At 40.9% G+C, this 14,221-nt stretch overlaps 3 protein-coding genes across 5 annotated transcripts in view; 1 reads left to right on the forward strand and 2 right to left on the reverse strand.

The window, feature by feature from the left end:
- The window catches only part of klhl7 (kelch-like family member 7), a 399,517-nt gene that overhangs the window by 330,710 nt on the left and 54,586 nt on the right, over nucleotides 1-14,221 (forward strand). The window lies entirely within an intron of this gene.
- On the reverse strand, nucleotides 976-7,917 carry tomm7 (translocase of outer mitochondrial membrane 7 homolog (yeast)). The gene is made up of 3 exons (XM_084080826.1): nucleotides 7,749-7,917; nucleotides 3,432-3,480; nucleotides 976-1,427 (listed from the first exon to the last, which is right to left on the reverse strand). The coding sequence occupies exons 1-3, from the start codon at nucleotides 7,849-7,851 to the stop codon at nucleotides 1,412-1,414; spliced, it is 168 nt and encodes a 55-aa protein (XP_083936952.1). The 5' UTR covers nucleotides 7,852-7,917; the 3' UTR covers nucleotides 976-1,411.
- The window catches only part of hycc1 (hyccin PI4KA lipid kinase complex subunit 1), a 39,765-nt gene continuing 35,081 nt past the window's right edge, over nucleotides 9,538-14,221 (reverse strand). For 2 of the 3 annotated variants that reach the window (XR_014602386.1, XR_014602387.1), the window contains exon 12: nucleotides 12,697-12,836. Coding sequence is in view for 1 of the 3 variants with exons in the window: in XM_084080025.1 (XP_083936151.1) it covers nucleotides 12,298-12,836 (539 nt within the window). In the remaining 2 variants the exon portion in view is untranslated. Of the gene's footprint in view, nucleotides 12,837-14,221 lie in introns of all 3 variants that reach the window. The other variant, XM_084080025.1, reaches the window with a different exon arrangement.

Genomic DNA, 14,221 nt, shown 5'->3' on the forward strand with positions numbered 1-14,221 from the left:
ATATTTTGTATACAGCTACCAATAAAGAAAAATGTTCTTGAATAAAGTCTTCATTGTTCATTTGTAAAGAGTACTAGACGGTCCTACTCAAATAAAAGTACTGCTACTGGACTTAAATACAACAGTTACTGAGTTACACAAGGTCACCATGAAAGGGCACATATGTGGCATCCTGATGTAATCGTTTAGATTTAGACCCTATTCAAATATGAATATGTTCTACCAATCAATACCAATCAATCACTCTTCATCAGCTGGAATGGAATAGCCTCCTTATTGGGTTGCAACAGCATAGTGGTGCACAATACTTGATCAAAAGTGGAATTACTAGTGTTATGTACACTAAAATCTAAATGAAAGCTGCTCTGTTAAATTAACCATAGTACTTGAAAGTAGTGACTTTCCACCACTGTTCAATAACTAATGTGTTTATAACACTTTTGTACCGTTTGTCCTTATAGGGTGCTAAACATTTTCAATTTCAAAACATATACATTTATTTCTGGTCATTATACACACAATAAATATTATGGCAAGTCCTCACAATGCGTGCCAACAGTGATGCATATCCTCTGCATAGCTGAAACCAAGAAATACAAGTGCCAGAACCAAAGGGTGTTTTCCATTATTGCACAAATAAAAAGGATTTTCATTCCAAAGTTGTCCAGTCATGATGCAATTTCCTTCACACGTTTGCAACAAGTCTACAACTTGGACATTTGTATATTCAAACCCAGCTATCTTTTAGATTATCACCTCTACTTCACTCGTTTTGTTGTTGCTTGTTTTGTTGCATTTTCTTACCCATGATCGCTATTCGAAGGTTAAAAGGGTAGGCACAATAAGCTAAGGCTTCAGCCTACACCTTTTGTCTACGTTTTCAATGATAACAAATGAAGGCATTGCATTAATTACTACTACTACTACTATTAATACTATTTAAAAAAAGACAAACAGGCTTTATGTACCAAAAGATGTCATTTTCATTAGGATTTATTGAAATAAATGTTTCTTTTATAATTTAGGGGTCACACATTACAAAAAAAGAAAGGAAAAAAAACACCAGATGGGAAATTCCATTCAGTGCAGAATACTAACAAGAAAAGAAAAGAAAGAAAGAGTCTGGACTTTAGTTTCTTGTTCCATTGGTCATCCAACCTGCCCAGACTGAGGCCCATCCATTGACGATCTACAGTCCATGCAGTGGGTAGCCACGTAAACAGTGTGGCCACACATACATACAGTACTCAGTACTCATTCATGAACAGAAATAAATCTTCTCAGAGATGTCAAACATTGGACACCAAGACTTGGGGACATGAAAAAGGGAGACATGGTGTCCATTTCCCAGGTGACTGCCAGTGATAGGTAGGATCATCATGACCATGGCGAAGGGAGGTACGGGTGTTGCTCAGCCCCAAAGCAAACTGGAAGAAACAAGGCTAGCAGTTTAACGGAAGTACGGCCATAACAAGGTGCATCTCAACCAAAGCACTAGTCTAAAGAACATACATTTGGTTATTTATTGAACTAAGCAGAGAATTGTGTTAATACTTGTAGCAATCGATTAGTATTATTATTTAACCCATTAAAACCGGGAAAGCATCCGTGTCATTTTTGATTTTTGCATTGGCTATTTAAAAATAGCAGATATAGAAGCTGCTATTTTTTAAACATTTTTGAAAAATGTTGTGTTCGAAAGATTTTGAATAATTTTAACTGATTTAGAAGACATTTGTAGAATCGGCCTCACATTTTTGGGGATTTTCTGCCTTCATTGGATAGTACTGTTGAAACTTCAGAGTGACAGTAAACCGGGAGAGAGAGACAGGGAGTGACACACAGCAAAGGTCGTCGAGCTCGGGAATCGAACCCGCAAATCGATGTCAGGCTGCATTAGAGCCTATGTGGTATGCACCTTAACCACTAGGCCATTGGCACCTCAGCAATCTATTATTTACCAGGCAAAAACCAAAATGTGCCGATCACAGCTGTGTTGAAAGGGACGTCACACCATGGACAGACATTCCATGATTAGTCCATGCAGGTTTTTGTTTTGAAGTTTGGCCACAACATCCTTCTTTTTCTTGTGACTTTCACGCACGATCAAAAGGCATAATGGTACAATAACAGGTTTATGAATACCAAGTCACCCTTGGTATACCAGGCTCTGTATTTCTTTTAAATTCAATCTCGGGCGTTTGCTAGTCTACCTTCTTCTCTTTCCTGAAAACGACAAATGATGGGCGTGGGGTGAGAAAACTACAAATGCTTGTAAGAAAAATAATTTCACTCTCTTTTATACCAAACGTTAAAACATTGACATTAAAGTTGAAGTGATACGCAAGTAGAATACCATACAGACTGTACTTTCATTTATATTTGGAAATCATCTCAGGTGGAAACCTCATGTGCAAAACTGTTACTTTTCAGGATTCAAATTTAAAAGTAGCAGATCCACAAGCTCAAAAGCGTGTCGCTTCGAGCCGTGCTTTGACCTTGTAGATCTGCTACTTTTGATGCTTTTGTGTGAAGTTGTAGGGTGTTCATTAACGGGAAAAAAACACAGCGTGAAAAGTCAGGGAGTGTGTTTATCCGAGTTACAGCAACACTGTAATCACTCGTCTGTGTCAGGCACCACTGAAACCGCTAGTCACCTGGAAACGGGCACCTCATTTACGTTCAGCAAACATCAAACAAACCACAACCATTTCAACATTTACACCATGTCATGTTAAGCACATGAGAAGGGCAAGACAATTTTAATATTATAGAATACACAGTTTAAAGGAGGAGTTCCCCCAAAAAATGACTTATTTTCTATCAATTGCACACCCTATGAAGCCTTGAATCCATGGATTATTTTTTTGTTTATGTCGCATTCCTAAGTTAATAATTTGATTCCTGTCTCCTACCATCTAATGTATCCAGTAGGAGACACAAAGTAGATTATTTGTGTCTCCTACCGGAAATACACACGGTCATCAAATTATTGTCTTAGGAATGCCACAAAAACAAAAATAAATCCATGAAATCAAGGCTTCATGGGGTGTGTAATTGATAGAAAATAAGTCATTTTTTGGGTGAACTCCTCCTTTAAGGTGGCTGATCTTTACACTGTAACCCAGTGTTCCCAAAAGGTTTAATGCCAAGGTATCAGTAGATGCCCTCAGTGTGTATCTAATCTTTTCTAATTTAAGAAAATACATGACCTCGCAGATCCATCTACCAAGGGAAGGGGAACAGCTATTCTTCCAATTCAAGAGAATCAGATAAGACGCCATGCAAAAGAAAACGGCCAATCTACACGTGCATGGTGATAGGCTATTCTTTTTGACAGTTTTGAAAAATGTTACAGGATATGCCAAAATAGGTAAACTTGCAAACCAGTTACAGAACTGCATATATGATTTGATAAGTTTTATACACACCTCAGGACTGTGGGTTCAGGCATGCCTGGATCCGCCCCCCGTTTGAAACCTGTCAATCACAAATAGAAATGGAACAATGAAGGGGCTGCGAGATAAAACCTTGCCTCCGACTGGCTGTCGGAGGTGGAAAAGTCACAAAAAGTGATAGAAGTCTCAGAAGGTTTTCTTCACTTTTAACCAGAGTGCCTTGACAGCATTATTCAATGAAACCAAGGGTTGCAAAGTTAGACAGAAGGAATATAAGACACCGTGAATCGTATAAACCGTGAATCGAGAGATTTCCCTGATCAACATAATGTATGACTGCTAAGACATAAGACAATGTAGCAACATACTGATAGTCTCGCGTAGCCAGACAACTATTCCACCATTTTATTTATATTCTGATAAATTTGCGTCATTGCGTGATAGTAAAGTCGAAACGGAAGTGGGGAGGAGGCGTCACATCCGCTTTATCGCTTGATTTTCAGAGCTTCCGTTGCTCTATACTGTATATGAAGGAAGCATTTGAAAATTGTGAGAGGCAACAGTCTGGCATGCGAGACTAACATACTGGCAGCCAGCGTCCAAAAATATCTCCGTTTAAATCCTACGCTGGAAAATCAGCATGATACTCCTTCCAATCCTCCTTTCAATCAATCAATTCTAATCCTCCCATGGAAGGCAAATAGGGCGGATGACCTAAACCCCAGAAACTCACTTCCATTTAATGAGCATTTCTAGAGAAGTTTGACTTACGTCCACAACTGGGAAGAACTTGATGTCTCAAGTCTTAAGCTGGATGTCTGGCTGATCGTTTTTCTAGTGGTAACTGAGAATATCATCAGCCAAACTAAACAGTGTTTTGGCCATGAGGTAGTGTGTGCAGAAATACCTGACTCAGTGGTTCAAAGTAACAAAGTACAATTCTCAGAGGCACTTTTTAACTCCACTACAATTCTTTGAAAACTTTAACCAGCCCTATATACTTTGGCTATTTGAAAATGGCCTATCTACAAGCTCACAACGCGTCGCAAAGCTTGTAGATCTGATATTTTCTAAATATTTTGAATACATTTTGAACTTGTGACATTCTGCATAATGAGTAATTTTACTTTTCTTAATTTAAGTACATTTTGATGCCAATACTTTTGTACTTTTACTCAAGTTAATTTTGAATAGCGAACTTGTAACAGACCATTTCTACAATAGGGTATTGATACTTTTACTTGAGTAAAACATTTTAGTGCTTCTTCCATCACTGCACCATCCTCCCTCCTTCCTTTCATGGCACACACATTGCATCACACACATGATGCAACAGATTTCAAGTAAGCAGGTTTCCCAGAAGGCAAAGGCCCAGATTAATAATATTATTGTAAATGAGAACTGGTTCTCAATTAACTCAAAGTGATTTAAGCAGCACTATGGAACCTCCCTCTTCTACCCTGGATTTGAACCTGGTTTCCCAGTTACGTGCTGAAATGTTTTACCATTGAGCTAATAGAGCATGCCTTAATAACCCATTAAGAACTGAGGCGATTCTTAAAAATGATTTCTAAATCCTAACAGTTTTTTGAAAAAAATCCCCCCCAAAAAAAATCAAGATTTTTCAAAAATAGCAGATCTTCTGTGTAAAACTCAAAACGCAAATAAAAAGTTATTACGAAAAAAAAAAAATAGCAGATCTACAAGAACATAGCGCGGCACCTATGTGCTTGTATATCTGCTATTTTTGAATAGCCAAAGACATCTAAAGTGACACAGATGCGTTCTAGGTCTTAATGGGTTGACCGATTCCAGTGTGTAATTTAAAAACAAATAATGTTAATAGTACAGTAAGAGTATAAAACAGAAATGCAACATCAACTGAAGCAATCAAGATATATTAATATTATGGTATCGTATGTGGTATCGGATAGGCATAGACTGGCATACTCCCCGATACCAGCATTTTAGGCACTAATCGGCAGCTTTTCCGATGCTGGTATCGGAACAACTATATTTATATAATCTCAGCCACTTTCTGATCTCTGCTATTTTTTTTGCCCCGTTCAACACTCCAGATCCCAGAGAAGGGAGAGTCCCTAGCCGGAGGGGTTTCCAGCATCCTGAGGGACAACACAACGTAACGACAGCAGGGCAACTCCACAGGGTGCCGGCAAGACGGGAGAAAGTCTTGCAATGTCCAAACTTCCACCACGTCAACCGCTAATGAATATTATGCAGACACATCTATCCTGTATGTGTGATAGGTGACTGCTGTAAGCAAGTGTTTGCGTTTCCTTCCTTTCGCGGTTTACAGTCACGTCATTTAGAAACCACAGCCACCGATAGGCCTGTCACAATCATCTATCCTACAGGGAAGTCACTTGCATTGACCTGGTTTCGCAGAGCATGACTGTGCAATACGGTCAGATATAGGCCTGTCACAATGATAGCATAATCGCAATTATTTGAGATAATCATTTCCATGTTAAACAATTTTCATATATTTTTTAAATTTAATAAATTGTGGAAACAGCCGATCTACGAGCTCAAAACATTTTGTACTTGTAGATCGGCTATTTCCACTATTAATAGTTATTACTAAAGTATAAAGTTATTAAATATGTATGTTATTTGTCATAATATGCCCTGTGCAACTGTAGTTTACGAAGCCTAAAAGCCAAACAGAAATGTAATTTCTATTCAAAATGTTCGGCAACAGAAACGCAATTGAATCGTTAATCGCAATTATTTGAGTGACAATTAATCATCCAAGTAAAATGTCATAAAGGTGACAGCCCTATTCAGATAGATACTGATAGAAGACCAGAATACCCCTGGTACCGTTTCCTTATTGTGTCTTTTTATTTCAAATACATTTCATGGCATACTAACGCACATACAATATTGCAATGCAAATGTAATCATTAACTGATGATGATTTTGTGGGAAGTATGTTCTTAAAAATAAAATAAAAGTCTTTGTTACTCATTGTGCTTATGAGCAATTAACCCAAAGTTATTATAATTGTATTGCAACATAGGGTGGTACGGTACGGATGGCTGGCTGAGTGCAGCTATAATCAGAGGTGAGTTGCCCTCCATTCCAGGACAACATAAACAAGGTGGTGCATATATTAACCAAGACTGAGGATCATCATCACCCTGATGCCATCATGCAGGTAATACTGCTGTACCACAAACTGAATGAAAAGACTAAAGGAACAAATTCCACTGCCAGGCAGTGTTTCCATGTCTGCTTATTATAAGAGACTTTTGGCTTGTTTTTCTGTTAAGTAGCTTGGCAGTTTGCGGGTTGTGTTTTTTTGGGGGCTTGCTTCTAAAGTGTAGTTGCTTATTTACTTGCTTCCTAAATGTTGTTTAAACTAGTGCATTCTTTCATGTCAAGGACCCCCAGATTAATCATGTAATTGTCTGTGGACGCCCGTCAGAAACTATTTTGTTTGTGCCATGGCAGGGACAAGATTTGTGTTATATTATTTTGTGTTAGTTGTTATTCATAATATCAAACTTTTTTCCCAGTATTTTTTTTTAAATAGCAGATTTGTAGATCTGCTATTTTCAAATGTTAAGTGGTAAAACTTGGCCAAGTCACTTCTTTTGGGCTTGTTTTCATCATAGACCTGGCTGCTTGTTTCTCTGGCAACACTGCTGCCAGGCTGTCAGACTGCTGAAAAAGCAGGTTCTGCTGTGCTGAGCCCTGTCAGTGTTGTCCACACAGGCCATCACATTGGCACCATCACTTTATGTAGACTATATGACAGTGTGAATATACTTACTTTGTGTATATGGGTACTATGGGACTGTGAATATATTACTGAATTTAATACATTTTGTTCTCCACACATCTAATACATACTTGCATACATATGTGCTGCTGCTTGGTCTTAAGTACACACCGTATGTAAACTGTTATTTGACATCATCCTTTTTTCTCCTTATGATTAACTGCAATTCGTGGACGCTTGTACTCAAAATTATTTCACTTTTACACCTGTTAACTTGTGTTGTGACAATAACTTGGAACTTGGAAGCCTGTGTGGCCTGATGCTATGCTAACTTGGCTAACGTTATGTGCCTCTACTCCTGAACAGATAGAATCAGATACTGACCAAGGTAGAGCACTGTGGTGATGATGCTAAGCTAACTGGCTAAACCCTTCACATTCCTCCAGATACTCACCCAGGTACAGCAATGTGTAGCCTAATGCTATTAAGCTAACTGGCTAAACCCTTCCCATTCCTCCACATACTGACCCAGGTACAGCACTGCAGTGTAGCCTGATGCTAAGCTAACGGGCTAAATCCTTCCCATTGCTCCAGATACTGACCCAGGTACAGCACGGTGGGGATGAAGCCCCACCGGATGACGAACTGTCCGCACTGGAACACTTGCTGGAGCCGCTGCTTGGTCTCTTTGCTGAGTTTAGCCATGATGAAGACTTCTCCTCCTGGTAAAACACCTCAACAGCAGCACAAGGACGTGAGACAAGAGGAAGTGACCAGACCAGTGTTGCCATATGTCGTGAGAGAAACAAGCCCAGAAGAAGCGAGCCCTTGCTTCGCCCTTTAAAACTAATAGTCTATTGCGACGCGTTGTGAGCTTGTAGATCTGCTAATAAAACAAACAAAAAATGACGTAAAATTGGCAGCTTCGGACCCCCACATTTCAGATTCAGATGGGGGTCCGCAGACAAATTCATATTAATTTGTGGGGTTTCCTCGACTTGTAAATGTTTGAGAACCACTGGTTAAAACAACATTAGGAAGGAAGCCCAAATAAACAAGCCCAAATAAGCAACTACACTTAGGAACAACAAGCCCAAAAAGCCACAACCACCAATATTTACAAGCAACTTTACATAAGTCGCTTATAATAAGCGGACATGGCAACACTGGAAGTGACGCCAGGGAACTTAAGCATGGTTGTAAAACTTCACGTTTTCTTGTGGAGCGCCACCGAGAGGGCCAAACCGGGGGTACACCAACAGTAACATTTTTAATGAAACATATTATGGGATATTAAACATTAACCATGTTATTTCTATGGTTGGCGTTATGATGACTGATCTGACTCTATACATTATTGTGTTGGTAATCTGAGTTCCTTGAATTTCACGCCAGCTCACCATTACCTCAAGGTCGAATCCCAAGTCTCAAGTAATATTTGTTTAAAGCCTTACTATATGTACCTTTTTTTAATGAATAAAATGTAATTGTGTCCAATCTGTATGGTAGAGTATGATACTACAATATAACTTTATATACAATTGGGGAGGTTGTATTTTGTCTCCCTGCTCTTCTATTGAGACATTTAGATTGTGTCAAAGGTCATGTCTCACCTAGACACAGGATCTTACACAAATTTTGACCTGATGGTCAAGATTAAATGTATCCCCTGAGTAAGCAGGCCAGCTCCATTAGCTCAATGGTAAAAATGTCAGCACTTGCGCAGGAAACCCGGTTCAAATCCGGGGTAGAAGAGGAAAGTTACATAGTGCTGCTTTGAATAAGTGCCAAAAACCTTTATTTTCTGATAGTAATCTTTGCTATAGTGTTCAGTAAAGTGTCTCCCTGTCTCTCCAGCTCTTTAGTAAACATAAAATACATGTTCAGGTCAGGATACCAATTTCATCCAATCGGGAGAGAGAACTCATACAGGATACAAGATAAACAAGTGAAATTGGAAGTTATGAAACAAAACTTGGAAATAGAACAAGTTTAAATTCAAAACTGATAAATGGGTGCCCTCTTCTGGTTGGATGAAATTGGTGTCCCACCTGAAAATATATTTTACTAAAGAGGTGGAGAAAAAAAATGAAGGTAATCATAATAGAAAAGGTTATTGAATTTGTGACCTTTTTTAATAATGTAAAGGTTCATTGTGATAGGATGAATAGAAAAATAACTATAACTTTTGTGTGCATAAATGAAGCCCTGTGAAGCCATGAAAAGCAGAGTAGTGAGGATGTTTCTCTTATGGAAAGTAAATCAGATATTTCTGCACACTACCTCTGAGGTACTTTCCCTATTTGCTGTGTGAGAGACGGACACACACACACACCCACCCACCCCCCCCCACACACACACACACACACACACAACAGACCAGCAGACGAGTGAAATATATAAACACTTTATTCCCAGATGCTCGAGCAATGAGTTATCCTCATGACAAAATAAAAGGCCCAAAATAAACCAAACTTTAGTACAACAACAGTAGTATGGTGTACAAGGAGAGCTTACCATTTCGCAATCTGTAAACCCACATTACAGACACAAGATGATTATCGTCCCACCAAACTATGAACACTTAAAAACAGCTTTAGAAGTAGAACACGTAGAAATTACAGAATACACTGTTTGTTTTGTTGTTGTTTTCTTCTTCTCAAATGCACAGGGCGGCACTGGAGGAACCGTTGTTTGTACTAGGACACCAAATGTATCAGATGTGAGGAGTCTTTGTATTTTTTCCAGTGTAAATGGCAGAGTACCACGGTTATACTGTAGGGATGGGACGATAATTGTTATTATCCTTTTTCATGATAAAAAAAACGTTCACAATAATCGTATCGTGGACATTTTAATTTATCGTGCAATTGTCCGCCGTCATACACTAGGATTAGTTCGCTTTTGTTGAGCTGCAAATACAGTACCGCTTAAACTCACTTAAAACGGACCTGTAAAGAGCACATTTGGTACGCTCTTATTTCACTCTACACAAATCGATTCGCTTAAAATAGCCTCGATCTACAAGCTCGCAACATGTTGCGAGCTTGTAGATCGACTATTTTTGGCAAACGTTCCCCCCAGAATAGAGATGCTGGGGATTCAAGTGGTTAACAAAAGTGTTAGGCGCGATAATATCACAATTATGTTTGCCACAATAATCGTGTCATGCAATTTTCACATCGTCCCATCCCTAACCACGGTGTGTTCTCTGACAGCCAGGCTTTGACAACAAAACCAAATAATGAAGGATGTTGAGCAGGAACAAGTTAAATACAAAACACATCACCACAGTACTAACACCTAAAAATGGGAGCATGGACTTTGAACGTAGGAGAGAGTCAAGAATCAAGACGGCCCGTTACATTTCTCCACTTCATTAACAGATTTAAAAAGATAAAGGCCATGAAACATCACAGCCTTTGGCTAGACCACAATTTCCCATACAAGCTAGGTTGGAGGCTTATATGGAACAGCGCCAGATGTATGGAATTCTTAAACCACTTTTAACCCTGGTGTCCCTTATTTTGGGCATGTCATGGGGAAACATTTTCAAAATGTTCAAAAATAGTCCAAAATAGCCGATCTACAAGGTCACAGCGTGTCACGGTGTGACGTGTTTTGAGATGTAGATTGGCTACCGCCACCATTTCTTTGCATGATGAAGTATGTAGGGCTTAAGTGGTTGAAAGACCAATGTCACGTAATGTTAGGTAAATGGACTTTAGATTACTTTACAAACTGTAGGTTGACATTTGCTGTTTGCTCTCATGTGCTTTTAACACTGTGTGAAGTAATACAGTTAGACAAAAAAAGAACACAGCTCTTCCTCGCAAGAAAATACCACAGTTTAAATGTACACCTCTCTCTCTTTCATAGGAAAAATACCACAGATGAAGCATTCAAGCACCAACGCTCTCAACCTTTCGTGTGCAAAAATTCAACACTTAAAACATCATACAAACCTCTTTCAATGTAGCGAACCTAAACCTAAAATCAGACAAACCGCATGCAAGAACTCTTCATTCCTTCTTCAGAAACCCAGCTACTCATAAAAAGGTGCAAGAGGAGCGAGTGGAAAGGACGCCGGTATTGCCGCTTCCACATGGTGGTGACAACAATACTGTCCGATTGTAAACACAAAGAACCGATTATTACTGTCTTGGTTGATCATGGAGTGGTTATTAGTTCTACTCGTATGCAAACATTTTAATATGGAGCGAACGTAAACATACAAGACATCTAAAAAAATAAATCAATTTAGGGACAACTGGTCTAAATTTATGTAAAATATGTGGCCGATGAAACTGAGTAGGAAAGGGGATTTATATTGCTATGCGAGGGGTCCATTTTATGTAAAAAAAAAAAATAGAAAAGAAAAAGAAAGAAAAAAGAAATGCTTGGAGGATGCTAGGATTTAGGAGAATCATACCTTGTTCATACCTTGATCAGCAGCCTTTTTATTCTAAAAACGGTTGTACAAACACATACAGTACACACACACACACACACACACACACACACACACACACACACACACGCACGTTCATACATACTCAATAACCCTCCAGTGACAAACTGGGGGAATGGTGAAGATGGATGTTGGGGGACAGCCACACGACAGGAGCACCAAAAGTCTATTAAAATATCCAATTTCCCAAATTGTCTGTGATACAGTGATGTGCGTGTCTGTCCCGTCTGCTGGTGTACTCTCATGTGTACGACAGGGCAGCTCTGCAAGGGCACTGCAGTTCCAGCCTGGCACATTTTCAAGAGCCGCCGTGCACAACTAGTTCAATGGTGCTGGGGGGGGAGTGTTGGCCCAGACTGCCCGCCTCCCCAAATGGACCTGGCGAGCCATCTGGTTAATGGGGCATGGTGGTTAGCAAGGGAAATGGAGGAGCCTCTGGAAGGCTGACTGGAGAGAGAGGGCAGAAGGCTGGTTTTACAGCACAGACAGAGATGGAACAGGGAGAGGGGGAGTGGAGTGGTGAACAAAAAAAAAAGAAAAGGAGTGCATGTCGGCAAGTTTGTCGTCCATTGCAAGTGGCATGGCTTGGAGTTCCAAGGTCACAGGTATGGGGTCAGAAGTCAGGGTACATGTCGTGTGAGGGATGGGGGGGGGGTTGGGGTCAGGGTGTCACGCTGGGTTCAGAGGTCAGAACCGAGGTGTACGCTGATGCTGGGCGAGCGCTGCTTGTGGTTGGGCCCGGGACTCAGGTACTCCAGGTGGCTCTCCTCCTGCAGGCTGCACGAGTAGCGGCCCATCGCGTCCAAGTTGTTGCTCGACGTGGGCGGGGCGGCGTTGTTGTTCCCCCCGGGGGGGACCTGCTCGAAGGAGCGCGAGAAGACGGCGCTGGCCGTGCGCGTCAGGCTGCTGAGGGCCCCCGGCTTGGGCACCGATTGGCTGGAGGTGAGCGTCAGCCGCTTGACGGACAGCTCGTTGCACTCGCTGGCGGCTCGCCCCATCGTCACCAGCGGCCCCGCCTCCTTGTCCTTGCTGGAGCGCCCGCCCAGCCGGCACTTCTTCATGGCCTTGGCACCCAGGCTCACCGCCGTGACGTTGTTGTTGCCGGTGATGGTGATGCTGGGCGGAGTCACGTCAGGCCCCGACGTCCCGCCTGGCCACACCCCTTCGTCCACCTCCGAGATCTCCATCAGCTCGTCCGGGGAACCCAGATCCACGGCATCTGAGAGGGCGGGAGGGACGGACAGACAGACAGAGGGGGAAAGTCAGACAGGATAGATAGTAGGCAGGAATACAAACACTTTCACCTCTGTCCTGCAGCCTATCCGATCAATCGGTAACAGGAAGAGTGGGCACCTCGATGTAAAATTGGCCATTTGGTCCAACATGTAAAAAAAATATATATTCGGAAAATGGTCGTAAGTTATGTAAAGTATGGTCTTAAGTTATGTAAAGTATACATGATTAGAACATGATTGAACATTTGACAATTAAAGTCTAGTATTTCTACAATTGCAACAAAACCTGTATATGCAATCATTTTGGGCATAAACAAGAACTTAAGGATAAATGTAGGTCTGATAATGATGTACCGTGTATGTTCACATCATGTATATTTTACATCAGTTAAGACCATTTTTGAAATATTTTCTTTTTTACATTTTGGAAGAAATAGCTTATTTTACATCGAGGTGCCCACTCTTCCTTAGTGCCCACTCTTCTTGTATCCATCCAATCACAGTTAAGTCTTAGTTTGGGATCATGCTCCAATACTGTAAATATACCGTAAAATCTATTCTTGTTCTTTTACATTGGACTTTGATCATAGAAGACGGCAGAACAGAGGAGTTATGCCCTTGTCTTCCAACAGGTGGCGCCTCTCTGCTGTAAACTCAGCCAACATAATGGCAACCTACTTGGTAGAAGACAAGGATTTTTGTATTCCAGTCCTGCACACAGGTTAGATTAAACAAGCAGCCGTGTGAGGCAACAAATCAGTGATTTATCGGTGTTGTCCAAACACCCAGGGCAGGAAGAGAGCTGTGTCTAGACAGAAATAAGCCTAGTAGGGAAAAAGAAGAAGAAATCACACCGGGAAGGAGAAGTAAAGCAAACAGCCCTAATGAACAGCCCTAATTCATGTTTGCTCATAGTTAAGAAACACACAGACACACCCGCTTATATTTCCCCTTCTGTTCATGCATGCGACCCACACACCCATGTGAGAAGCCAACCACCTCATACACACAGCAGTAGTATGTCAACCACGACATAGCAGTAGTATGTAACACATCTAATGCTATCACGGTAGTAAGGAACAGCGGTACACAGCAGACAGGAAGGCAGATAGACAGGTCACAGCTCACTGAAGTTCACATTGAGCTTGTCCATGCAGAGTGGGAATCAGCACCATCACCATTCCAGTCCAGATGTTTGACAGAATAGAGGACTTTCACTTGTATCACAGAGCATTTCTACATTGTGTTGTATTGCTACTGTACTTTTACTTAAGTAACAAAGCTGAGTACTTCTTCCACCACTGCTCACAACCAATGGGAGACCTGCATATCCTTCCTGAGCTACCGCAGCTAGGTGGTACAGCTAGAT

The sequence above is a fragment of the Gymnoscopelus microlampas genome, assembly GCF_963454915.1.
Source record: "Gymnoscopelus microlampas genome assembly, chromosome: 15".
Classification (NCBI taxonomy): domain Eukaryota; kingdom Metazoa; phylum Chordata; class Actinopteri; order Myctophiformes; family Myctophidae; genus Gymnoscopelus; species Gymnoscopelus microlampas.

Coding starts and splice junctions, on each gene's coding strand:
- tomm7 (XM_084080826.1), bottom strand. CDS start 7,851: ATGGCTAAACTCAGCAAAGAGACCAAGCAGCGGCTCCAGCAAGTGTTC. Junction 3,481..7,748: donor CCCCACCGTGCTGTACCTGG/GTCAGTATCTGG, acceptor TGTGATTGACAG/GTTTCAAACGGGGGGCGGAT.